At 49.1% G+C, this 27,025-nt stretch overlaps 1 protein-coding gene across 1 annotated transcript in view; it reads right to left on the reverse strand.

The window, feature by feature from the left end:
• The window catches only part of LOC105463222 (general transcription factor IIIC subunit 1), an 86,423-nt gene that overhangs the window by 13,681 nt on the left and 45,717 nt on the right, over positions 1-27,025 (reverse strand). The window contains exons 12-29 of the mRNA XM_011710195.3: positions 26,511-26,664; positions 23,913-24,016; positions 22,927-23,111; positions 20,492-20,773; positions 20,045-20,190; positions 18,815-18,912; positions 18,227-18,323; positions 17,948-18,125; positions 15,231-15,372; positions 14,673-14,808; positions 14,188-14,269; positions 13,861-14,049; positions 11,636-11,793; positions 9,845-9,987; positions 8,645-8,726; positions 6,682-6,794; positions 4,392-4,454; positions 2,573-2,666 (exon numbers count right to left, since the gene is read on the reverse strand). Coding sequence (XP_011708497.2) covers positions 2,573-2,666; positions 4,392-4,454; positions 6,682-6,794; positions 8,645-8,726; positions 9,845-9,987; positions 11,636-11,793; positions 13,861-14,049; positions 14,188-14,269; positions 14,673-14,808; positions 15,231-15,372; positions 17,948-18,125; positions 18,227-18,323; positions 18,815-18,912; positions 20,045-20,190; positions 20,492-20,773; positions 22,927-23,111; positions 23,913-24,016; positions 26,511-26,664 — 2,446 coding nt within the window. The remainder of the gene's footprint in view (positions 1-2,572; positions 2,667-4,391; positions 4,455-6,681; positions 6,795-8,644; positions 8,727-9,844; positions 9,988-11,635; positions 11,794-13,860; positions 14,050-14,187; positions 14,270-14,672; positions 14,809-15,230; positions 15,373-17,947; positions 18,126-18,226; positions 18,324-18,814; positions 18,913-20,044; positions 20,191-20,491; positions 20,774-22,926; positions 23,112-23,912; positions 24,017-26,510; positions 26,665-27,025) is intronic.

Genomic DNA, 27,025 nt, shown 5'->3' on the forward strand with positions numbered 1-27,025 from the left:
GCATCTCACTCCTTGTGACAAGCCTTCTGTGCCTTTGATCTTCTGTTCCATTGGAATATAACTAGCGAATGGGTGTATTCCCACACAACAGGATAGGAGCGCTCAGGCCATGTGTGGTGAGTTGGGGGCTGTGGTCCACCCACTCACATTTCTAAGAGGCTGGGTTGTCACAGGCACAGTGAGCCCACCTGCAGCCTTCCACTGGCTTCCTGGAACCTTGAGGGGAGCCTCGCGGGGTCCCCTATGGGGCTCTGACTTTGCTGTTGGCCTTCTAGTCCTCACTCAGGAGTCACTGAAGAAGTCACTAAAGAAGTGTCCTGTTTCCTGCTCAGGGAGAGAGGCCATGCAGGCCGGTGGTCTTTCTAAGGTGACTTTCCATGCCCCTGGGGGTTGAGGCAGAGTGACTAGGCCTTCAGTACCAAACATCAGAGCCCAGGTGCCACCTGGAGATGGAACTGGAGGAAAAAGCAGTGGGATAATATTGGGGACAGGCCTGGCTGGAAGGCAGGGGGCCCAGCTTTTGCCACTGGGGCTGGGCTTTCTTGTTTGGAGGTGGGACACAGTGGGAAGGATCCCCAAAGTCCCCTCCAGCTCTGAGCCACTAACGAGCAGGACAGCTGGAAGGCCCACCCTACAGCCAGAAGTCGGAAATTTGGAGTCCTATGTGTAATGTTCGAAAAAACATTTTTTGAAAAAAATAATTGTGTTTTCCTTTTAAACAAGTGTGAGACCAATAAAATGCGGTCTGTGGACTGTTTATTTGGAACTTCACCTAATAACTATTTATTCTTTTCTCTGCAAGTTCAGGTTCAGACAGGGTTTTGCTTTCATCTACAAAATGCTGGGGTGGCAGAGGGGTGCATGGCACAGACGCTAGCCTTCCACTCCAAGTGTGTACACCTGACCATAAGTGTAAAAACAGGCCCGAGGAAATAAAACATGGGGTTCAAGGGATGCACGGCAAGGGTATGGAAGACGTTTCTTGGACGTCTCTGATTGATGGTCCTACGTGTCCCTGCAGGAGGCACAGAGAACCTCCAGGTGGTGATGAAAACAGGAGAAATCAAATGCACACTCAGTCTTGGGTGTGCTGAGGCCTGGCCATGGCTGTTAAAGACTAGGGCCTGGGTGCTGCTCTGAAGCAGGGCATTCAAGCCCAGCCTGGCATTTTCGTGAACCAGCTCCATTTCCCTGTCCTCCCTGCCCTGCTGTGGCCAAAGTAACAAGCACGTGCAGCGCCCCAGCAGGGTCGACACTGCTGTTTCTGCAAGGGTGGCCCGTGCGCCCCTTCGGGACTGGGGGAGGGATGGCACACTCTTATCAGGGCCCCACTCCGCTGCTCCTGACTGGAGTCTCTGAGGACAGGGCTTGGGCTCCACATGCTACAAGATCTCTCTGTGGACTCTGAGGCGCCCTGATGATCAGGTCCTCACCCAGCTGAATTCATCAGCGGGACTAGGAAAGTCCCTTTGTTTCCTCATTCTTTTTTCCCCTCATACTCCAAATCAGGTAACTTGTTAATGTAAGCCAGGAGCAGATTTTTAGGGTTAGTGATTAAATACAAAATGAATGGGTCCTCCTTAGAATTTCCTTTTGTGATGACTTGGGGGAGAACGAGACCCTGGGTGGCACTGGCTGGGGCCCCTCAGCACCTCTCTGTTGGGGTCTTGGGTGATGACTGACTGAGCTATGTGGTCTCGGGCGTGTGATTTAACTTCTCTGAACCTCAAGTGCCCACATTTGTATAAGAGTAGTAAGACCACTGACTTCCTGGGCTCCACCGGGGGTTCAATGTGATTTCTCTTCCTCACTCTCATCTTCCTTCAGCCGCAGCAGAGTGGCCAGGTGGACTTGTGTCCTCGGGAGACAGATGACTCACTGCCCATGGGAGGGCATCTTTCCCATCCAGTGACCTCCCACAACCAGAATATCTTGGCATTCCAAAGTGATGATTTGAAAAGCTACGCCGTACAGCTCAATTACTTTCTCAGGTTCTTTGCCATGCCTCATTTCCTCCCCTGCTTCATTTTCTGTCTTAAACGTAAGACTTAAAAACCTCAGCTCTGGGAGGGATGGTGGAGGTCACTGGATCCCATCCCCACGCTTTAAAAACTAGAGAGAGAGATGAGGAGAACCTGGCCAAGAGGTGCGAAGCTTCAGTTCTATGAGATGCTAAGCCCTGGAGGATCACAGCTTGGTAATGACAGGTGACAATCGACGCTGTACACCTGAAATGCACCAGGAGGAGAGAGCGCCAAGCGTGCTCACCACAACGAGGAAAGCTACTGTGTGGGGGGATGTATGTGCTAATTGGCTTGATTGTGGCAATTACTCTGCAATGTATACGTACATCAAATCCTTCAGTTGTATACCATAAACATACATAATAAACACAAATAAATACAAATAAAACAACGATAAAAAGATAAAGTTGAAAGGATGTGTGGGCCGGCATGTTGGGGGAATCAGCCCCTGAGAGCCCACAGCAGAGAAGGGCAGGGGCCAGCACCTCACGAGCCTGGCCTCGGAAGGGTCCACATCCCTGCTGTGCAGCTAGGCAGCCGGTACCCACCTGGAATGACTGGTAGGACTTCATCTGACTGTCGGAGAGGGCCAGTGTGCTCTGGATCAGGTTCTGGAGCACCAGAAAGTGGATGTCATCCACGCTGAAAGAGAGGGGGCGGCAGGGCACCATAAGGCCACAGGCACCACTTAGCTCAGGCAGATACAATTCTTAGGGAAAAAATCTTGAATCTCACAAAAGGGACACAAATGCCAAAACTTCACAAAAGAAATGATGGTTTCTAGGCTTTACTAACAGGTCCATTTTTGCAGGAGAAAAGTTTCTATTTAGTGGACAGGGGGTGACCTACCCAGAATGGGTTTACATGACCACTAACAAATGTAGTTAGTACTTCTCTACAGAGCTAAAATCAAAGTGACTATTGATTATCCAAGATGGAAAAACAAAACCTGAGCTTTTGGAACTGAGTTTTGCTTGGAAAGCTCATGGGTTGAGAGTTTAAATCCTTTCCTCAATCTACGTTAAGGCTTGGCCAGTGATAGTCAAGGCTAGGGAGTCAGCAACTTTTCCTCTAAAGGGCCAGTTAATACATGCTTTAGTCTTGGTGGGCTCTGTGGAATCTGCTGCAACTATAGCTGACCCCTCTGCACTGTGGACTGAACTGTGCAGATCCACTTACACATGGATTTTCTTTCACCTCTGCCACCCTAGAAACAGCAAGACCAACCCCTCCTCTTCCTATGTCCCTTCAGACTACTCAAAATGAAGACGACAAGGATGAAGACCTTTAAGATGATCTACTTCCATTTAGTGAATAGTAAACAGATTTTATCTTCCTAATTTTGTTTATTTTTTGAGACAGAGTTTTGCTCGTGTCACCCAGGCTCGAGTGCAATGGCATGATCTCAGCTCACTGCAACCTCCGTTTCCTGGGATCAAGTGATTCTCCTGCCTCAGCCTCCCAAGCAGCTGGGATTACAGGCGCCTGCCATGCCCACCTAATTTTTGTATTTTTTAGTAGAGATGGGGTTTCATCATGTTGGCCAGGCTGGTCTTGAACTCTTGACCTCAGGTGATCCACCCGCAGTGCCCTCCCAAAGTGCTGGGATTACAGGCGTGAGGCACTGTGCCCAGCCCCTTATTTTTGTTAATAGTTTCTTTTCTCTAGCTTATTTTCTTGTAAGAGTACAGTATATTATACATATAAAATGCAAAATATATATTAATCAACTGTTTGGTATTGATAAGGTTTCTGGTCAACAGTAGGCTATCAGTGGTTAGGTTTAGGGAGTCGAAAGTTACATGTGGGGCCAGGAGTGGTGGCTTATGCCTATAATCCCAGCACTTTGAGAGGCTGAGGCAGGCAGATCCCTCGAGGCCAGGAGTTCGAGAGCAGCCTGGCCAACACGGAAAAACCCCGTCTCTACTGAAAATACAGAAATTAGCTGGGTGTGGTGGCAGGCGCCTGTAATCCCAGCTATTTGGGAGGCTGAGGAATGAGAATTGCCTGAATCGAACAGGCAGAGGCTGCAGTGAGCTGAAATCAAACCACTGCATTCCAGCCCGGGCAATAGAGCAAGACTCCGTCTCAAAAGAAAAAAAAAGTTCTATGTGGATTTTTGACTGTGCAGGGGGTCGGCGTCCCCTCACCCCCAAGTTGTTCAAGGTCAACTGTACTCACCTCTGATGTTCTCGCATAAAAGCAGCACAGACAACATACAGAATGGGCATGGCTGTGTGCCAATAAAATTTTATTTACATAAACAGGTAGTGGGCCGGATTTGGCCCCAGACTACCCCAGTGCAATAGGCTGTCAGCCACCAAGTTAAGTAGCTGAGGAAAAGCTACTCTATATATCAGCACCTACCTGTTAAGTTCATCCTCCTTCCTGGTTTGATCTTTTTCATCCCCAATTGCCAAAACTCGGTACCTGCAAAAGAAACATAAGAACATGTCAATGAAACAAAGCAGCTCCTCACTAAGCAAGCGGATGCTGACTCAAGATGGCCATTTATTGGCTAAAGTGTTGGGAGTGGGAGAAATGTTGAACTCACCAAAAGTCGAGCGCTGTACATGTAAATTAAAATGCGAATATACCCTGTTCTGCCTGGTAGAAGGAGGGCTGAGAAAATGTGCAGTGTTCACCTACTGACAATTATGTGGCAACACGGAAAAATGTGAATTGGCAAAGATCCACTGTTAATTGTAAAAGGAACAGGATTTAAAACTGTGGGTGTGTTACAATCCAAAAAGAAAAAGCACAAGGAAGAAAATGTCCCAGAAGTAATCTAAAAAAATTATTATCATAGAAAAAGGAAAAAGGTGGTCCCCAGAGGCTGGGAAGTGGAAGGGAAGGAATGAAGAAAGGAAAGATGTAGAGCGAAGGGTATAAAGTTACAGTTAGACCAGAGGAATAAGTTTTCATGATTTCAAACTGCATGGTGACCACAGTTAAGGACATATTACATATTTTGAAATTACTAAAATAATAGATTTTTAAGGTTCTTATTGCCAAAAAAAGAAGTTGGTGAGGCGACAGATATGTTAGTTAACTTGATTTCATCTTTCCTCAATGGACACATATATCAAAACATCACACTGTACCCCAAAAATATATAAAATTATTATTCATCAATTAAAACAAAGAAATATGAAAATCCCCAAAGAGTAGCCATATTAGGTGTTGGAATTACAAACTATTTCCCCATTTCTTTTTTGAGTTTCATGTAATATTATTTTACTGTATTTATACCATGCAAGTAAATTTAAGAATAAATCATAGAACTGTCTTTTTATAAAATACGGCAAATTGGCCATTTGTAGGACATTTCTTCATTTTCTACTAAACCAATGGAAAAATTAATCTTGATTGCAACAGTAAATTCCTCTTATAATTTAGTGCCAAGAAAAATAAACTTTTCAGAAAAATGTGAAAACCACCTTTGCTTCCTGGGTTCAAGTGATTCTCCTGCTTCAGCCTCCCAAGTAGCTGGGATTACAGGCGCGTGCCCACCACACCCGGCTAATTTTTGTATTTTTAGTAGAGACGGGGTCTTACCATGTTGGCCAGGCTGGTCTCGAACTGCTGACCTCAGGTGATCTGCCTGCCTCAACCTCCCAAAGTGCTGGGATTATGGGCGTGAGCCCCCACGCCTGGCTTGGAACCGTTTTCTATTTTGCCTTGCCTGCCAGAATGCTCAGGATCACAATCAGTATTAAACTGTTACACTTGCAACTTTTTCTTCTCTCTAAATGGTTCATGGACTCTCCTTTAAAAATCTCTGTCTTCTTTTATGATTAAAAGTTGCCCCATAACTTTACTAAGAATATGTGGAGATATAAATTACAAATCAGTAAACAGGCCATTGGACTGACTTGAAACCATGCCATTTGGGAATTCTGGGGAACAGTTTACTGCAAACCAAAAACAAAACTCGGAATGTGGGTAAAGGAGATCAACTCTGAAAACGAGTACAAACTGCTCTTTAGGCATGGCAATACAGTGGGCGCAACATACGTTATCTGTTGAGTGAATGAAGGAATGAGGTCTTCAACTGAAATGCTGAGAGCAAGGGTGTTGTACAGTTCACAGGCAGAACTGATGGATGCCATCATTTTACAAGGAGAAATTCAGAAAAACAGTGGCTCAAGGGACTTCTTGGGTGAGGATGGTGGAGAAAAGGGATCTACATTTGGAAGATGCTGAGGAAACAGGCCTAGTTCACAGAACTTCAGATTTAAAAATTGTACAGGGTTCTGTGCTCATACCCAAGAATGTTCTTCCAAACGTCGAGTGGTTCCAGACCCTCCTATGTTCAAATCCTGGCCCTGATGCTTACAAGCACTGTGACCTTGGGCATGTTTCTTACATAGGAATTTCCTCATAGGTAAAGTAAGCAAGCTTAGCAAAAAGTACACCAACCAAACAAGGAAGCCTGAAGGACCAATGGGAGAATGAACATAAATGCCCGGCAGGGTGCTAGGTCCCACTCTGCGTTCAAGTCACCCATGAGAGGAGAGACAGGAGGGCCACTGCAAGGCCAAACGCAGCCAGGCGGGTGCTGGGCACTTCCCGGACCTGCTGATAAGGGAGACAGGGCTGGCCTTTCCCTCTTGCCCTGCGAGGGCCACATGGAACCATCCCAGAAGCCACTTACCTGGCAAACAGCTCCTGCAGTGTGTCTGGGATTTCAAGGTTAGAATTCCTTAGGGCTGAACTGAACTTTTCTTTAAGCTTCTCCACAAATTCTTTAAACTCGTTGGCACAAACCTTTCAACATGAGAGCATGAGAGGTTAAGCCCTTACTCTTCCTGAAGGGAGGTTTTGCTAAGATGCACCAAGGAACATCTTGTAACAAACTCCTGCACCAGCTAAGTCTGAGAGCCACCGACCAGGTGCCTCCCCTGGGCACCTGTCATCTGTCACCTGTCATCTGAGAAGCCTGGTCTATAGAGGAGGCAAAAGACCCTCACCAGTATGCTCAGGAAACCGGGGCACCTGGTGCCAACTAACCTGCAGACAGCCTCACGCCTGCATCGCTGGCACTCTCCCAAGTCCCAGGTAAGAAGACTCAAACATGCCCCACACAGTGCTCCCTCACAGCCTCCCTCCCAGGCCTGGTGCTCCCTGGTTCACCTGTGTAGTCAGCCTTCTTCCTCTGCCCCAGCCTCACACTCCACGGGTGGCCCCCAAATCAATTTCCTCCTCTATATGCGCACTGCAATCGTCTCAGTCCAGACCCAGATCTGAGGAGCAAGCTGGTCACGTCACCCGGTGTGCAATGCGCGACACGGTATGCTCCCGCTCCTCCCTGGCCTGGTGGCTGTGCAGGACGTGGTCCCTGCTGCATCTCGCTGCTATCCTGTTTGCTGTGCCTGCCAGCCCTGCACTCCCTCTCCCCTTACTGTCGCTGCCCCAGTGGTTTCCAGTCTCGCCCAGTGCTGACACCTTTGCCAAGCCCGCTGGCAGACACTGTGGGTGTCTGTGGGTCACCTATTCCATTTTTCCCCATGCTTTCTGATTAGCCAGCCTCAATTTGCTGTGGGGAGGAAGGATGCCCAGCCTCCTAGGATACACCAGGACAGTTTAAGCCACTCATGGCAGCCTGGGTCCCCTGTGCTGTGTCCCACTGTTTCCCAGCCGCGTGGCCCAGGTCTGCCAGGGGCTCCTAGGAAAGGCTGCCCCTTGAGGCAAGGGCCATGTGGGTCTATTGCAGCCCCTCTCCCCCCTGCTTCCTGTTCTGGGATTCTGTTGTGAGGACTTGAGCTCTCATAGTCAACATTTGCAACCAGGGGGTCACTGGCATAGGATGGAAAGCTGGCCCCTGCTCCTGGAGGGGAGTGTGGCGGCAGGAACTTGGGAGCCTGATAACACCTCTGCTCCCCTGCACCAGACCAGGACTACCCTCAACTGCTTGGCATCTGGGAAAAAGGAAGCCGTATACACCATTAGGTTAGGTTTTTCTGTCACTTCCATCCAAAAGCATTGCGAGCCTGCTCCCCGACCTCTGCGGGCCTGTGCCTTCCTCTTCCGGGAGCTGACTGCACTGTCCTGCAATGACCATGTACTTCTCTGTCTGTCCCACTTGCCTGTGGCTTCCTTGGGGAAAAGGCTGCCTCTCCTTGTCCACTGGCCTTACTTGGCACAAGTGCTGCCACACACACTGTAGAGTCCAGGGTTAGCACAAAAACGAAAGAGGAGCAGCCTCTGAGGCAAAGGGCAGGAATTTGGGTCAGCAGACTGCTTCCCTCCTTGTCAGCTACCGCCCTGGCCCCTCAGGACAGAAAACTCAGAAAGAAAACACACACCCAGTCTGCAAGCTTTCTAGGAAGCCTGTAATTTCTGAAGAGATGTTCTATTTTCTTAACAAAACAGGCCCAAGGCACAGCAGCCCTTCAAAGTGGCCTGTCAGATTCTAATCATCTTTAAAAACAGATGCTTGAAGCCAGATCAAGTCAAGGCCAACACCAGAGAGCTGACTCAGTGATTTCTCAAGTGAGCAGGAAACAAAGTCCACGTTCCTAAGGCTGGCAGGGGCACTGTGGGACGAGAGGAGCTGACCGAAGTCTAGATGCCCCAACCTCCAAGCAGGCCGAGCCCTACACCCACACAGGACCTACCTTTGGGTCATCGTAGTCACCTCTTCGATTCATGAAATCTCCAACAAGCGCTTTATCCTGGTACACCTCGGCCAGGCACACTCTGCAGGAAGAGGAGACAAAGCTGGAGTCGGGGAATTGTAATGATGCCGTATTTGGAAACTTCAGAGAGCTCCATTCTCACGTTTCTGGCCTTGGTTGACCGTGAAGCATGAGTTACTTATATGCCTGTTGCGCGACTGCAGCTTTTAAGAACGAAGGATTTGGGGTCAGCCAAACCTGACCTCAGTCAGGTCTGTTCACACTTTACACCTTGGCTTCTCTGAACTTCCGTCCTTCATGGGTAGCCGAGAACACTGAGTCCCAAAGTGTCTCTCACAGGGGTTTGGCCAGGACCATATGGGCTGACCTACATGAAAGTGTATCATACATTTAAAAACACCAAACAGGCTTTGCAGTTTATTATTCTTAAGTTCTCTAATCTACTGCAAAGCAGGAGGTGTGTCCACTCCACTAACCTTCACATCCCCATGATATAAGGAGAGCCTGACTTGCCCAAAAGAAAATGCAGGAGAAGGCGACCAGCCTTTGCTGGGCTCCCATCCGCCAAGCACTGCTGCCTTCATAAAGAGCTTGCCAGGTAGAGACTCATTCCGCTTTACAGCCTGGTAAGGCGAGGGGACTCCCTGAGGTCACACACACAAGGGCGGGGCAGGAGGACAGTTCTCAGCTCTGCCAAGAACATGGTAGAGGGCATCCTGTCCAATGATCCCAGGTCCTGCCTAGCTTGCTGCTGGAGGGAGCCACCGATCAGAGCTCTCAGGAGCTGCTCTGAGGGCCGAAAACAGCAGGAAAAGCCGGCCTCTGCCTCTGCCTCCACCACCTGCTAGGCACATGGTATTCAGCGAGTCAGCCTATCTAGTCTCTGCTTCTTCATCCAAATAAAGGCTAACACCACCTACTTCTCAAGGCCACTATAAGGTCCAAGCAATACCTTGCATGGGAAAGCACCGAGAATCATGCTTGGCCCTCACCCTCAAAAAACCAAGGTCCATCTCCCCAACAGACTCCAACACTTGGCCACCCCATCAGACGCCTCGTGTGCTCCAGCCGCACTTTCTGCCAGACTCTTAAGCAAACGGGATGAAGGAAGAGTAAAGAATGAATGAGAAGTGCTGACGTAACCACGTCCAAGAATGATCAGGCTTCAATGAGGCTTACTTATAGTTGAGATAGGCCTGTGGGTTTTTGACTATGTAGCGAGCTCTTCGTCCAACGGAATGAGATGTTTTATCCAAAGACTCTTCGAACGTGGCATGCAAAATGTCCCGTACCACCTGCCAGGTGACAAATGGGCCCTTCACCTGGATCAAACACAGAGCCAAGACAAAAAGTCAGTATCCTCAGAGCCCACGTCCTGGGGAATTACCATTAAAAAGTGGACAAAATGTGTTTTGTGCAGCCTCCTTCCTCAGAGAACCCCCACAACTATCACCTCACAATATATACTGGTCCCACCATGTGCCAGACACTGAGGGAGATTCTGGGCAGACAAGCACGGGACGAGGCCTCAGTGACCAGCGAGAAAGAGTGTATTCTGACAAGTGCCATGTGTGACAAAGGTGCCCAGAGGAGCAAGGGGGAACTGCCTGAAAGGGCGCTGTATTAGAGGAAATCATGGGGATGTAAAATGTGTTTAGTTAGAGGTCTTAGTGTCCTAATTATGCATCATGTATGCTCAGAAACGTTCTGTATGTTGTGCTTGTATGCCACGTTAGTAGAAGCAGAATGTACAAAATTAGCGGACCTAGGAGAACATCTTGGTCAATAACACAGAAAGGCAAGGCCGACATGAGAAAGCCGCTTGATGACAGTTATTTTCTTACATCCCCAAGGATGAGGTGACCCAAGAAGGCTATAAGTTCCGGTAAGTGGTGAGAGTCCACCAACACTGACCTATGCAGGCCCCTCCTGCCTCCTCTAGCTGTACCAGGGCTGAAGTAGAGGGAGGGACGCCCCTCTCCCCCATCAGCTCTGCAATGACAAAGCCATTGCAGATGCAGGGAACAGAAATTAGGGATGACAACATGTCACCTTTCAGGTTTTTCCTTGGAAAAGAGGTTGGGTTGGAATTCAGGAGAGGACTGAGGGATGAGAGAACAGTGGATAAGCGGTCAAGACAAGGGATCTAATAGTTTGCAGGCAAGAAGCATCTGGGCACAGAGCCTCAGCTGGGTTTCTCCTGCCTGGCCTGGCTGAGACCCGGAGGCACACCTGGGCTCCTCTGAAGCTGTCTTGTGGCACTACTGCCTGAAGGGGCCCTGGACTGGCCTGGCAGAGCTTTTTCCTGGAATGCAAATAGGAGGTCTTTCTGCCTTGTGGACCAGCCACGCCAGTGAGCCAAGAGGTACCAGAGGTGACAGAAACAGTGTGAGAAGTATCCGGTCAAGAACAGAGAAAGAGCAGGGTAATGACATGCAATTGGCAGATCGTTCCAGACATGATGGGCAGTTATAGGAAGGTAAATAGGAGCTTTTCAGGCAATGAAGGTGGGAGGAAGGGAGCAGGACAGGGTTAGATTCCTGGTGAGGAGAGAGAAAGAACAGCTCTGAACTAGTTTGCCTGCAGCTAGGCAAACATTTATATGTATACAACTGAAAGCTAAAAAGAAATGTAGAAAAACAGAATGGTATTAATTTGTAGGATTAGCTGGGCATGGCGGGGTGCGCCTGTAGTCCCAGGACTAGGAGAGGCTGAGGTGGGAGGATCACTTAAGGCCAGGTTGAGGATGCAGTGAGCTGTGATCGTGCCACTGCACTCCAGACTGGGTGAAAAAGTGAGGCTCCACCTCTCTAAAAAAGAAAACGTGTAGGATTCTGGGCAATGTTTTTCCCAGGGGCCAAGCAGAGCAGCTGAGAGGAGTGGTCCCTGGCTGGGAGTCCCCGGGAGGCTCAGACAGGAAGGAGCTCCGAGAGAGGGGCAGGCCCACCTCTGGGCTGGGCTGGTTGGTACCTTGGTGTTGAGGACATTGCTGGCAATGCGGCACAGCACGAGCAGCCCGTCCTCCTGCATGGACCAGGTGACGCGAAGCCGCGTCATCCGCTGCAGGGCGCTCTGGTCGGCTTCATCATGGTAGCGCAGCCTTTTGCTTTTTTCTCCTGGGAACTCTCCTAAAAACACCAGAGGGAGAAGGGAGGAGGCCTCTAACACCTGGTTTGGAGCTGTCACTCTACAGAGGGGCAGGGTCCCTACCCAGCCAGTGAGATGTGACTAATGGTATTGGTTATTACCCATTGTGTCTAAAGTCACACAACTAACTGCAAAAGACTCAACCCTTTTGATAGATTTTATTTCTTTTTAAACTCCTTTCATCATTTATCTTGATAAAATTTCACAGGCACAGGTTGGAAGGCTCAATGCAGCCTCTAGTTAGTTATCTGCCAGTTTCCAATCTCCCCCACTGTGACAGAGTCCTTTGAAGGCATCTTGTACAGAAGCCTACGGCGCGTGCTCGGGGCGTATCCACCAAGTGAGCAGGACCAGGGACTGTGCAGTCACCGGGCCCCCACACTCCCTTGCTCTGTGACTGCACGGGCGTTGTGTAGACTTTAGTGCATCTGGGGACAATAAGGCTTCTGCTCCAGGGCCATGGAGAGGGTGGAAGGAGACTGCATATAAAACATCCAGCACAGAGTGGTGGCTACTAAATAACTAACATCAGCAGTGAGATCTATGTACTTAATAACTAAACAGCACCACCACCACCACCAAAGCAGCAATCTACCATCAGGGAATATTCACTGTGTGCCTAGCATTGGTTTATGCTTTTTCAATGTATTATCTTAGAATACTACTTTATAGCAACCTTATGAAATGGATACAATTGTTATCACTGTTTTTTGTTGAGGAACACAGAGACATACAGTGACTTGCTGAAGTCACACAGCTGAGTCAGCTGAGTCAGCAGCAGAGGGAGGATCTGAACCTTGAGAGCGTAGCCATGGGGTTGCCAAGGTCTCCTGCCTAGGCGAGGTACTGATAGCACCTTCACAGGACAGACACCATATGCCACTGCCAATCTCAAAAGGCTGTTGAGCGAGTGTCTTCCAAATTAAGGCAGAAGAAAAGTGGGGCAAGGAAATTTGGACTCGAAGAGACACCATCACATTTTGCAGTGTGATAAATTCTGGTTTTTGAGCCAAATTGGTGCTACACATATCTACGAGAGGCGAAACTGAGGGGGCCATTTCAACTGATGGAATGCTATTTGTTATGAATGCCAGCCAAATAAACCACTAAAAAACCACTAAAACAGGAACCACAGGTTCCTGTTTAAACATTCTGTCTTTATCTGAAATAGCTACCGGCCATCAGTGGCTGCTGTTAAAACTCGTGAACCACTTAGGAAATACAAAAGTGGTCGAAAAACTAGACGCTGGTCTCCTTATCACCCCCTCTGCTACAAATACTGGCTGGATGAAGAACTCAAAATGGCAGTCTAAAAGGCACCATACAAGGGGTGCATCAAACCAGAAGGTGCTGCAGGCTTACGCGACTCCCAGCTTCCCTCTAATTTAAAAATGTAATGGGCCCAGCATGGTGGCTCACTTGAGGTCAGGAGTTTGAGACCAGCCTGACCAATACGGCAAAACCTCGTCTCTACTAAAAATACAAAATTAACTGGGTGTGGTGGCATACGCCTGTAATCCCACCTACTCAAGAAGCTGAGGCAGGAGAACTGCTTGAGCCCAGGAGGCAGAGGTTGCAGTCGGCCAAGATCATACCACTGCACTCTAGCCTGGGCGACAGAGTGAGACTGACGCAAAAAAATAAAAATTTAAAAATTAAAATGCAACATGCCTTTGAACTTTGGCTTGATTAGCATAAACACAGATATTAAAAGGTAAACCCCCGCCAAAATTAGGATTTGGGCTAGTTGTGATGAGGCTGTTGCTGACATTTTTTCAGCTAAGATGAAACTAGGCATTTGAACTGAATGAGTTCCTGAAGTCAGAAGCTCTAAAAGGGAAGCATATGGGACACTCGAGGCTCTCTCGTCTGCCAGATGGATGTGGAAATAAAGCAACCATCACAGAGAGTCAGTGCCACACATCAAGGGAAGGTGGAAACTCGCGTTGAAGGACAGAGCTCAGGCCCGGCTGGAGTGAGGCTGTTGCATGTCTCCAAGCCAAAATGTAAAGATAAGACCCAGTAAATGTAAATGATCACAACTTAACCTTTCTTTCTTCTCTTGATCTTCTTCCCAGGGTCCTTCTTCAGCCGCTTCCGCTTCTGGCTTTTCCCACCCCTCACTCTCCGGTTTCGGTCCAGCGAGGGCTCTTGGTCCACCTCAAACTGCTCTTCCCAGTCAGCACAGAGCTCGGAGCCTACTCTTGCTTCCCCCCAAATATTCAACCTGCTGTTGCCTAGACATAATCACAGGAGACAACAGTTTCAGGATGAGTGCTATAAAGGACAGGAAGGCCAAACTGAACATAGGGTGGTCGTTTAGGCCCTGAACTGGTACCATATTTACTTCTGGGGTGAACCCTCAGCACACGTACCTCTGGCACTGAGAGGCAATGGGCGCTTAGACAGAAACGTCTGGAGCCTCACTGTGAGTCCATTCTCTGCGGCAGTGTTCTCCTGTGAGACAAGCACAGCACTGGGATGAAGCATGAACTTCCACGAATCCCCAGCCGCCCAGAGTAACAAATGCACCAAGGTCTCTTAGGAAGCTAAGGACCGCTGTGCACGGACAGCCAGGGGCTGGAGTCTCCTGCCACCCGCTTTACCATTGCTCATGTACTCCCTCCTGGAGGACCTGTGTCACCCAGATCTTCTGATCCTTCTTTAAAAAGGAATACCTGTCCACGTCACAGAGTAAGTTAGAATCCACTGGGAAAAAAACAGGCCAGGCACACATTTGAGGGGCCTGACGCACTTTCAATACAGAAGCCAGTATTTGTGTCTCTGGTCAGGCAGGGAGGGACAGGAGGGTGAGTAGCGAGGACCCCTGAGATTGTGGTCCATTGTGACACATGCCCACCTTTTTGGCCTGGTTGATGATGTAGCTGGTCCAGATCCAGTTGCGCTTGAGGTGTCCATAGAAGCTGGAATCAAGCCCTGCGGCACCCAGCCCATCTCCGGGGATCAAGCCTTCATCCACCACCTCACGACTTCCACTAAAAGACAGGAAATCAACAGAAAAGAACGCTTCTTGGTCATCACTGAAAAAGAGAGCCCATGGCTTGGGGTGAGGGACATTATTTATAACCAACTTTCACCTTTCCAGAAAAACACCCCAGAGGTAGCAATGAAGAATTTGGGGGCCCTAAGTGTTGACTCTTTTTCACTTTTGCAAGATAAGTCAAAAATCCAGATTTTTATATAAAATTCCTAAAATAAATTTTGATAACTGATTACATTTTTAAAAACAAGATGTGGGCTAAATAAAGTATGTCTGGAGCCAGCCATCTGCAGCCTCTGCACCAGAGACACAGGCCGTCTGGCCTGACATCCTAAGCCAGACAAGGGCCGGCAGGCATCTGAAACGAGCACCACCGCAGCCCAGTCCCGGCCGGCCGCGCTTGGGATGGACACGCACGTGGTGTACTCCAGCATGGCGCACTTGCGCTCCAGGTTGTGCTTGTCCATGGCGCTCTCCTGCTCCTTCTGTAGGCTGCCCTCCTCGTCGCTGCCCTGGTCTGTGCTGCTGTTCTTCCTGACGCGCGGGCAGCGCACCACGCCTGGAAAACCAAACATCAGGGTGACTGATCACACCTTCCTGCTGCAGCTCTGGTGGCTACTGCCTGTGGCTGAGTGGGGAAGAAGAGTGGATTCCCCGCCTGTGAAAAGGCTCCCTGGCCACTGGGAGGTCTGAGATTGGTAAGACCTCTTCATACAAAATATCCATACAAGAAAGTCAGAGGGAACAGAGGAAGAGAGTTGGAGTACTGGTGGGTGACCTGAGGAAAGGGTTTATGCCAGACTGAACTCACTAAAGACAGAAGGCAGGCAAGGCAGTAGAGAGAGCCCGGCAGGCTCAGGGAGTCTAGCGCAAGGGAAACCCAGGCCTTCCTGTCTCTCAGAAAGTCCCGGGAGCTGCTGGCGCCAGGGTGGCAGAAACGACGGCCCTTGCTGGTGGAGGCAGGAATGGGGAGGGGCCTGCATAGATAGATTGCTGAGATGTATTGCATGAAGCAGGCCTGGGCCCCACCTGGCTCCAGGAGCAGCCAGATGTCTCCTAAGTGCTCAAGAGGTTTGCTAATGGAGTTGAGAAATGATATCCAGTTATTCTATAATACAGAAAATTGCATTTCTTGCAAAGAAATATAAGATACCACTAAAAGCACTGCTTGATAGGTGAGGGAAGGTTTGTAGACTCTAAAGACTCTCTCCTAGCATGCTCGGAGACCTCGGCTCGATGGCATGGCTGGTGGGGCCTGGGCCGCGGGAGCTCAAGCCCCACACCCCGCAGCTGGAACTTTACATGAGACGCCTTGCCCAACTTCACCTTGGCCCATATGGTGGTGGCAGTGGAGTTCTCAGCTTAGAAATTAACTAAGATTCAGGGAGGTTACAAGTAGCTTGCCCGAGGTCACCCGTTTGAATGGACCCTTGAAACTAACAGTATTTAAGGCAAAGCTTCTCATATAAATAACAGCAGCACAAGTCTGCTTGTGAAAAACGCAGACTCTCCGGGTAGGGCCCAGTAATCAGCATTTAATATGTTCCTCAGGTGATTCTTACGCAGGCTAATGTTCATGCAGCACCTACTCTAAAAGATGATTGCATCTCATTATATGATGCTTTTTCCCTCGTCCTTGGGGCAGAACCTCTTCAAATGTTTATTGAATGAAGGGATAATCAATGCCTGATTAATGGGCTCAATAAGCCTCTGCCATTTCTGCTCATCAACACCTAAAGGGATGGAAATTCACCAATTGTCAGGCCTGAAAAACTCTGGTGCAAATTCAAGCTGGTTCACAAATTTTTATCTACATATAAAATGCAGGGGAATTAGGGCATTATTAAAATCTAAATTAGCAAAAGCCTAGCTCACTGCTGAATGCCAAGGATTCTATGAAACACAATGTTCTAAAATATGTCTGGACCCATGAAAGTTTCTAAATACAAGTGCTATTACTCTTGGCATTAAATAATTCTGCCAAGTAAAATGTGTGACTCCCACTTTGCAAAAATCAAAATGTGATACTGGATCTTCCAGCTTCAAGAAGGGAGGAGCAGAATGGAACTCCTCTTGGAGGTGCAAGCTGAACGTGATTTCCTTTCCCTCCTGGTAGAGGTGGCAGGAAAAGGCCAGGTGGAGAGAGGCCTGGAGGAAAAGCACTGCAGGGGAGGCTCTCTTGCTTTCTGCAGACCCTCCATGCATTTGATCCACATTTACAGGAAGCCAACTGTGCACCCGGCCTTTGCGACACATCGTGGCGATGGAAGCCAACTATTGTAAACACGAGGAACTCACAGGATGAAATGGAATGATGCTAATAAAGCTGTGGACAGGCTTTCTCTGAGAGGTGATGCCTGGAGTAGGAGTGGGCATCTGAGAAGCAAGTGAGGGAGGGAGGGCCCTTCTAGGGAGGGAGAGGGGTGTGGGCAGAGGCTCCCAGCAAAGCCCAACTCAGCAAAGTCACCAGCACATCGTGTCAGTTCCCTCCAAAACACCTCTAGTCCTACCCTGTCCTTCCCACTGTCACCAGTGGATGCCACTCTCCTCCCACCCACATGGCCTCCTCTCTTTCTCCAACATACCACTCAGGGCCTCAGCTTGTGGCACTGCCCCTGCCTGGGATGCCCTCCCCAGCTCTGGCCCTGGCTCTGCCTCATCCTATAGGATTCAGCTCCAATGTCTCCTCCACAGCAAGGCTGCTCCTGAGCCCTGGAATAAACACCCCTGCAACCAACACCCGGGCCCTCATCGCACTCCTGTGAGCTATGTCTCCTCTTCACACTAGATTCCAAGTCTCATGGAGGCAGGGCGGGGTGTGTCCTCACTGCAGCATGGTCAGGCAGAGGAAGTGACACACAGCAGGTGTTTAATAAATACCCACTCAACGAACAAATGAAGACAAAGTGCAGCTACCTGGGCTCAACTGGGTGGGGGAACTGGGAGCACCCCACCCATTCAAGGCCCACCACTCTCCTTTCTGAGGGAGCCCCAGGGGTGCTCTGGGCCTCTGGGGAGCACTCGGAACACACCACTGGTCGAGGCGACTCCTAGGCTTTTCTAGCCCTAAATCCCAGTTAGCACACAGAAAGGAGCAAAAGCAGCCAGGTCCAGCCAAAACAGCCAACACCCACCTAGTGGGGTGTTGAGGCAGACGCACTGCAGGTCAAACCAGTAGTTTTCCACATCCTGCATTGAGTTCAGGACATAGAGGCGCCTCTCGAAGGGCCGGCTGCTGCGCGCCAGGTTGTAATGTGGGTCGCAGATGGTGGTGTCAACAATGACTGCATTCTTCTTCAAGAAGATAAAGACCTAACAGGAGACACCAGACAGGGAGAACCCATATTGGGTTTGGCTGCTTGGAGACTGTTAAACAATCAGAATCTCCTTCGTTTCGACTTGAGAGACATTACCTGATCTTTATCCTGAAACTTTTCCGTGGGACCAAACTGTAGCAGCCCCATGTAGCACAGCCTCTGAAGGTTCTCCACCACCGAAAAAATGTAACGCCTAGAAAACAGAGGGGGCGGGAGGTTCCCATCACCCCACACTTGCAGCCAGCCGCAGAGGTCTGCATGTGGGGTGAGGGGTGTGACTTCCTTCTTCTCTTTTCCACCTGGTGGTCACTGGAGGACCGGTCTCAAGCTGACACTGTACTGAGGCCCAGAACTACCCAACCTAATACCCAACCAGGGCCACAGAGATCAACCCGACACTGGGGATTTGATTTGGAAAGTAAAAGTAATGAAAGGGGGAAAAAAAAACATTCCCGTACTTGCAGACATTAGCAGCAGATTTTACTTTAAAAGAACCTTCAAATCAAGTAATAAAATGTACCAGTCCATACTTCCATTAATATTAATAACTTAATAAAAATCTTGAGTTTTTGCAAGCTGGAAGTTAGAAACCTTTTCCTCTTCCTGGTGAATGATGGCTCAGAGCCCTGACTAAAGGGTTTGTTTAGACCTGCGGCCACTCTGGATCAGGTTCAATGGCCTCACCTCTTGTACAGAAGCTGCTGCCGGATGGGCCTGGGGAGAAAGCGGATCAGCGTGTGCTTCTTCAGCGGGTGGTTCAGAAAGTCCTCCAGGTTGTCCACCTGAAGAGGTGATGTGCAGGTTCAGCTCGCCCTGGCCCTCAAGAAACTTGAAAAAGTGTTCGCCACTATTTTCTGAACATAGTCTCCCTGAACCTGCCCACTAGGCTCTCCTTCCTGCCTCACCAAGTGCCCGTGCATCTCTGCCTTTGGCCTTGCTGCCCCTCCCCTCCAGCCCAACTACCACACTGCAGGGAGCAATAAACAGGTGCCCTCCTACCCTGCTGGTGGGCACAGAAATTGCTAAACCTTTCCCGGGGGCAACACAAGAATATATACATTTATATTAAACAAGAAAAGATGAGATGGAGAACACGTGTTCCTTTTGAAGCCAGTGATTCTGCTCCTATCCTTACCCGAAGGAAATAATGCTGGAGCCGCCAATCTATGTCTACCAAAAGGTATTCATCAACATGTCATAATAAATACCTACTCAACGGTAGCAAGAAAGTGGAATTTAAATGTCCAAAAATAGAAAATATTATAGTTAAATAAATTAGACAGATAAGAATACCATGAATCTACTTAATATCAAGTCTAAAAAAGTTAATGATACAAAAAATATGAAACATTCTTTAGTCAAAAGCATAGACAATAAGAGAGAATATAGTTTCAATTCAGTTTTTTTTTAAAGGGAGATCACACACATACCCGTGTACACACAAGTATGTATGGCATAGCAATGAAAGACTACAAAACACTTACCAAGATAATTACTTAGTAGTAATTATATCTCTGAGTGATACAGTTATGGGTAATTTCTATTTTATCTTTCTCTATTTACCAAATTTCTAAAAACAACATGTTTTATTGTTGCAATATAATTGTCTTCTTTCTGTCTACCTACCTACCTACCAATAGATCCATTTAGAAGAACGACTCTTTGAAGTATTTACCCCTGATCAACCACCCACCCATCCACCCAATCATCTTTCTAATCTAATCTAGTCTAATCTATCTCAAATCCTTAAAGTATTTTCCCTTGACTAAGCATCCATCTATCCATCCGTCCACCCATCCATCCATCCATCTGGGCAACCCTGGGTCTTCAAGTATCCTCCCTTGCCCAGGTGAGTGTAGGCCTCCCAGCCCAGAGCCGAGGGGCCAGTCCTGTGATGGCTCCTGTCACCAATACCTTGTAGCTGACTTGCACAATCTGGACGAAGATGGAGAGGGGAAGGCAGAGGAGGATGTCGCTGACGAGAGCCCAGCCAAAGCCGAAGTCCCTGTGGACTGGGAGCGGGGGGATGTAGCGCATCCACGAGGCATCGTCCACATACACTAGGAAAAAACTCACAGTTAGCCCTGGCAGCCAGGATCCCAGTCACCATGGTGACATATGGTGACATCATCTCCCAGGAGGTCTTGATGTCCTTACCCCCAACTCGAGGAAAACTCTACTTGTCAGGCAGGAAGGAAGATGAGGAAGAAAGCCTGCAGGTTCAGGAAGTGTGGATTATGTTTCCATTTGGATCAGAGGCTGTAGCCAGTTTATACAAGGATAAGGAACCATCATGTTTCTCCCTGGATCCTACTACTGGGCCTGCCTGCCCCAGGTGCAGGAGTGGCAGGGGCCTCTCACCTGTCTCCGTGGCGAGCTCCACTTCAGCCTCCCAGGTAACACTGCCTTGGCTGTCTTTAGATGGGGCTTCAGAGCAGGCCTCCCAGGCATTTCCAGAGGAGGACGGCCGGATGCCTGCCCTGCCCGACTCCTGCTTTATCGTTCTCCGTTCACTGATGAGGCTTGGTTTCTCCACAGTGCTGCTGCCAGGGTGCCCGTAGATGAGGTACCACAGAAACATGTGGACCATCCGCAGGCGAGGCATTTTGGGCAGAAACCCTAGAGAACGCCCCAGTCCGGGAACTAAAGCAAGAAAGGGAGAGGGTGGTGCTTGAAAAATCCCATATTGAATTCAGTCTAATTCATTAAAAAGCGATTGAGTGCCATTATGTGCCAGGGCCCAGAAAGATGGCAAATATTCTTACTGTCTTAGAGCTTACTTTCTAATGGGCAAGGACTGATAATAAAATATAAGATCTAAAATAGCCCATCAGATGAAAACAGCTGGTGCAGAAAATAAAGCACGGATGGGAGGAGGGCTGCAATTCTACAAAAGGAGAGGCCTCATTGGGGAGCCTTAGAGTGAACTCCAGTTGGTGAAGGAACTGCCGGCAGTGCAGACCCCTTGGGGCGTGCCTACAGGGCAAATGCAAGGGGCCTGAGGTGGGGGTGTGCCCCGCACATTCCTGGAAGGGGAGGCAGAGCAAGGAAGGAGAGTACAGAACCTGTGGCAGGAGGGCAACCGAGCAGGGCATCAGCAAGGAGGGTGGGAAGGTTTGGATGCCCCTCCACATCTCACGTCGGCATGTAATCCTCAGTGCTGATGATGGGGCCTGGTGGGAGGCGTCTGGGTATGGGTTATCCCTCATGGCTTGGTGCCATCTTCATGAGATCTGGTTGTTTAAAAGTGTGTGGCACCTCCCCCAACTCTCTCTCTTGCTCCTGCTTTTGCCATGTGATGTGCCTGTTCCTCCTTCACCTTCCATCATGGCTGGAAGCTTCCTGAGGCCTCAGCAGGACCCAAGCAAATGCTGGCACCATGCTTCCTATACAGCCTGTAGAACTATCAGCCAATTAAGCCTCTTTTCTTTGCAAATGACCCATCCTCAGGTATTCCTTTATAGCAGGCTAAGAACGGCCTAACAGAGGGCCTGAGAAGCTACTGGATAAGGATTTCTGGCTTGATGAGAACTGTGCCAAATATTCCATAATCTCAGTTTTTGTTGTCTTTTTTTTTTTTTTTTTTTTTTTTTTGAGACAGAGTCTCGCTCTGTTGCCCAGGTTGGAGTGCAGTGGCGTGATCTCAGCTCACTGCAACCTCCACCTCCCCAGTTCAAGTAATTCTGCCTCAGCCTCCCAACTAGTTGGGATTGCAGACACCACACCAAGCTAATTTTTGTATTTTTAGTAAAGACAGGGTTTCACTATGCTGGCCAGGATGGTCTCAATCTCCTGACCTCATGATTCACCCACCTTGGCCTCCCAAAGTGCTGGGGTCACAGGCACGAGCCACAGTGCCCAGCCATCTCCATTATTTTAAAGGAGCTTATTTCTTTGTTGATACAAATGCACTGTTGCTTGGTTTTCCCCAGTGAGAGATGACGGCTGCGAGAGGAGGTAGGCACAGCAAGAGAGTACAGGACAAGCAGTCAGAAAAGGCCCACCCGAGGAACACCTGTGCTGCCCCTGGTCCATTCGAGTGCAAATGCTGTCTAGCTGCACACACTCATGCTGCTGTTCCTCCTTCACCTGTGCCTTCTAACAGGGGAACCTTGAGAGTAAATGCCACTGTGGGGCTGCAGCCCTGGGAAACGGAAGTCACACACACAATCTCTTCCACTTGGAATCCCTGGGTCTGCTGTGTCTCGGACCCGATGCTGCCTGACAGACAGTCGGGCCCCGATGAGCCAAATTTTCCCTCCTTCCTGAACCAGCATATGTGCCGTGGCCTGGAGAGGAGCTGAGCATCCTGATTATAATGCTATGGCCACCTGCCTTGCTCAGCACAAGTTCAGAAATGAGGGAGGAGGGAATCCGTCAGCACTCCAACTCTGAGGAAATTATAGGAGCACTCAGACTCATCAATGACTGTGCTGCTGGGGGATTTGTCGAGTCGGGACAGGGAGAAATTTTCTGTAGTTTGTAGAATGTTCCAGCTCAAGGACATTCAGCAGAAGAAATTATTCATTCCTCATATTGACATCTAGCTGGATTTCGTCAGAGTCTATCCAAAGCCTTGTAAGGTATGGCAGGCAGAATTGTCCCCATTTTGCAGATAGGCAAACAGATGCTGGAAGAAGTTATGCGGCCAGAGTAACAGGATCCAGCCCACAGCTCAGATGCGATTCTTCTGACTGTGGCTCAGAGCTCGAATGGAGATGACCAAGTGCCTCAAACATCGTCATACAAACAACAAATCAAATGTAACTAAACACAGACAAGAAGCTGCTGCTTACCTACAACGGGGTGATAATTTCTAAGCTGGGTTATGCCCATTTTCTTATCACATTTTTTCATCCGTCCACTTTCTGATCTAGAGGAAGCACTCAGCTGAGAGTCCCCTGATCCACTTGGGCCCTCTTTTCCTTGACTGTCTTCTTCTGCCTCCCCTTGGGGCACTGGAGGCTGGGAAGTTTTAACCCTGCAGTTCAAATAAACATGCAATAATGTACCGAGAAAATCAAGGGCTAAGAGAAAGGACAGAGTCTGTCTGCGTGAATCAGATACAGCCTCTTGGCCTGGGGGTTTCAAGTTCTGCTCCCTGTAGGGGCCAGGGAGATGATGCAAACAAAATGTCAAGTCACTGAAACTTTTGGGGGTGGTAGGGATTGTGGGGCCCTGGAGAGGGCACCCCCACTTATGGGTGCTGCCTTGTGAGACAGGGAATCCAATATGCTAGATCTCTGACATATGCATCAATGCTAGAAGTCAGGAATTATATGAGAAATTAACCAGCAACCTATTCAAAGTATGTGTGGCCAATACTTAGCAGATCCCACAAACCAGCATGTGCAAGCCAGATCAGCCCTCTGCCTGCCTGTGAGAGTTTCTAGCTGAGACACAGCTAAGAACTTTCTCCCTCCCCTGAGTTTTCTCTCAGCTCATTACATGGTTTATGAATGAAATTAGAGAAGATCTGAGAAAGGCAACCAGAATCACTGTGAGCCATTATGAGAGTGAGTGTCAGACTTCAGAGGCCTACGATGGGGAGTGCTCTGTCCACACTCTATCAGACAGAATAAAGACCATTAGGACTTTTTTCCCCCCTACAGAATCCTGAAATTGGTCCTTATTTAGACTAGGATATCATGGACCATGAACTCCAAACCAACAAATCCACTGATCCATGAAGGTATAAAGAAAGGGCTCTTATGGACTGCTGCAGGCTGACACACAGGCCTGGCAGTCTTGCTATGGGTTCCTCCCAGGCGCCTCCACTTGCCTGTTGGCTGTGCTTGAATTGGAGATCCGGAAGCGGACCTGCTCGATGGCACTTCTCACCAGAGGGTCGTTCTGGTCCATGGACGGGTGCACCACCAGATCCACCTGGAGAGAGAGGTTGGAGCATCCCACAGGTCAGAGAAGAGCTGAGGAAGACTTGGCTCCACAAGTCGATTCCTGGTGGAACCTCAGTCACACCTGTTTTCATTAACATTTCCAAAACACAATTAGGAGATCGAAACAAAATGTGTTGCTGAACAGTATGCTGGTGCAGCTACTGGCAGCCAAACCCCTCAAGTGACCAAGCAATCAGGCTCTGCCATGGGTGCCGGGGCTGCTCAGCCCTACTGAGGAATCGGGCCAGGACACAGAGCCGTCCCCCTGCAAATCCCTCACTGGGCTGTCACAGCCCACTGGTTTCTGTTGCTACCTGGCGGGCTGCTCTGTACCCCCTTCCCACTATCTGAGAATTTCCCAGTTGCTCGTGAGTCCTGAGGGCTTCCATCTGGAAAAGGTAAGCGGCTTTCATTAATCTACCCTTGCTGAGAGTGCCATCATGGGACTCCTGCCAGGCGCACGTCCAAACAAACCGGCAGAGAATTAGAGCTGCTTTTGTTGTTTTACCTTTTCTGAGCTACTGAAGCTGAACAGTTAAGGTGGTTATCATTTCATGAGAGATACACAAGATGAAAAACAGACTGTGTGGAAGGGAAGTAACTTGAATGCTCAGCAGGGAGTCGGGGAGTGGAGCACGGTGTGTGTGAGCGCACCAGTCATGCTGTGGCAGGTGAGGATGGCCAGGACCCCAGGGAGCCATGCTTCTTGCCTGTCTCTGCTGAGGCAGGGGACAGCAAGGTCAGGCTGTCTGAGTATCCACTCTGGCCAGCAGCTTCATGCTGAACACGGGCTCAGATAGATCTGGAAACGGGGCAGGCAACAATGCCTAGACGAGGGCTCCTGAACGCCACTCTTGGCTCATTTTCTCCTGATCCTCATTTGTGAAATAAGGACCACCCCGCCCCCATCCCCAACCACCAGCTTTGTGGTTTTGTGAAGCTCAAATGAGATGCAGTGAGGCAACATTTCAGAGAAGTCAAAGGCAAGGGAGAAATATACAGCACTCACATTGCCCCACTTTCCACAGCCAAATGGCCCAGCAAACTTCCCAGAGGCCCCATGGGCGGGGGAGAACACAGGAGCAAAGGCAAAAGACTGACACAGGCACACCAGCTCCAGTCCACATGGCCCCAGCAGATCAAAAGCTGCCAGCAGCACATGCTCTGGGTGCCAGAGAAAGTCTTGCCTGGAAACCTACGCTGGTACTAGGGTAACATGCACACGACGGAAGCCCTTTCCAGCTACTATAGTGGGACCTTGTGGCAAGAGGCCTGGGCACTTTCATTTTTGAGGTTATGTGGCCCCCCATGCTTACCCGCTGCCCCCGTCCCTCGCCCACTCCCTCCAGCACTGCCTGGAGACATAGCTGATGCCTATGCCTGCCTGCCTCTCCCTAACCCTAGACTGGAGGGTGGGAGGGTCGGGGGATTCCTGTCTTCAGCGACTGCACTCTTTGAAGATGAACAGAAATCGAAGACACTGCTGCTACTGGGCTAGTTTTTCTCGGCCTTCACTGAGAGAGGGCAGCGCAGGAACCCACTGCCACTGCTCAGGGCACAAGTGGCAGGCTGGTGGGGAAGCAGGGAGCAGGGGCCAGGGAACATTATTGTTTTATTTTAAAAAGACTTACAGTAGATATAAAAACTGAGAAGAGCTGTCAATGTGGGAAGGATAGACACTGTTGTTTCTTAAGTCATTTTTCGTACTGCTCTGCAGTTTTCAAATTTCTCAAAAAATAAAAGTAGAAAAGCAAAAATGACCTTGCTAGCTTATTAAGAAAACAAAATATCAAAGCAGAGCTTTCTTAAGGCAGAGATTTAAAATGCAGTCAGAAGAAAAGGTCAGGAAATTATGAGCGACTGTCCCCACACAACCATTCCCTTTGGCCCTGGTGCCTGGCTGTACCATCACAAATTACCCTGACTGTGAAAAACGTGTGCCTTAGAATGTCCATGAAGCTGCTGAGCTACAGTTGCTATGGGAATGCATCCCCCTAAACTTTAAATTTTACAGAAATAGACATGTTGAGGCGGAAGAGATGTACTGCTCACATCGGATAACCCGGCAGCGCATCCTCACTGACTCAATGCCATTGCTTCCTCTGGGATATTTCCTCAGCTCTCTGAGGAAAGCGTTCTTGCTGCTTAGTCTAAATTTCCCACCTTCTAAATGTTATTTCATTTGTCCCACAATGACTGAACTTCAATATGCCTCTGCCTGCCTTCTGCTTCTTCAAGGATGGCTGCGGGGCTGGATGCCTGCACAGCTGCTGCCTGGAGTTGACATGCTTTACAATCCTAGCAAATTTTTGCTCTTTTCTGTTTCCAGCTAACCTGTATTCCCCAAATCAGGAGGCGTAATGGGAAATTCCCAGTCACTGGTAATAAAGCAACTACCAGGATACAGCAATGACAAGAGAAGCTAGACAAAAACTTGCAACAGCACTAGGCTGGCTCTGGACATCAGGGGAGGCCCTGGTTACCTTCTTCTTGATGCCATCTTGAATGACGGTGGTCCGATACAATCGCAAGAGACCTTCCTCAGACAGGTTCCGCACCAAGCGGACGATGGACTTCTTGCAGCACTTGGTGGACACACCTTCCTGCTTCTCCTGATCCATGATCATCTTCTGAATCCTGGGAATCACAAAATAAGCAGATAACATTCCCAATCTCAACGTGGAAGGCCTTCCTCAACCCAGGCAACAGAGACATGCCTCACGGTACCAACAGAAACAGGGAAAGATCAAAGAGGGTTTCCCCACCCTGGAAAGACTGACTTCTTGAGACGTTAGTGATTGTTTCCCTCTGTGGCAAACGTATCAGATAAGGACGAGCCACCAAAGACAGCAGCTCCACAGCTGAGTCTTTCACCAGCAGCTTAAGAGACTACAATTTGAGATCATGATGGCAGGGAAACTGTGTACCATGATAGAAACCTGTCTTCACCAAGTCGAATGCTAATTTAACATCCAGATAAGGGCTGCTTCGGTTTATT

This window comes from Macaca nemestrina, chromosome 18, assembly GCF_043159975.1.
Source record: "Macaca nemestrina isolate mMacNem1 chromosome 18, mMacNem.hap1, whole genome shotgun sequence".
NCBI classification, from domain to species: Eukaryota; Metazoa; Chordata; class Mammalia; order Primates; family Cercopithecidae; genus Macaca; species Macaca nemestrina.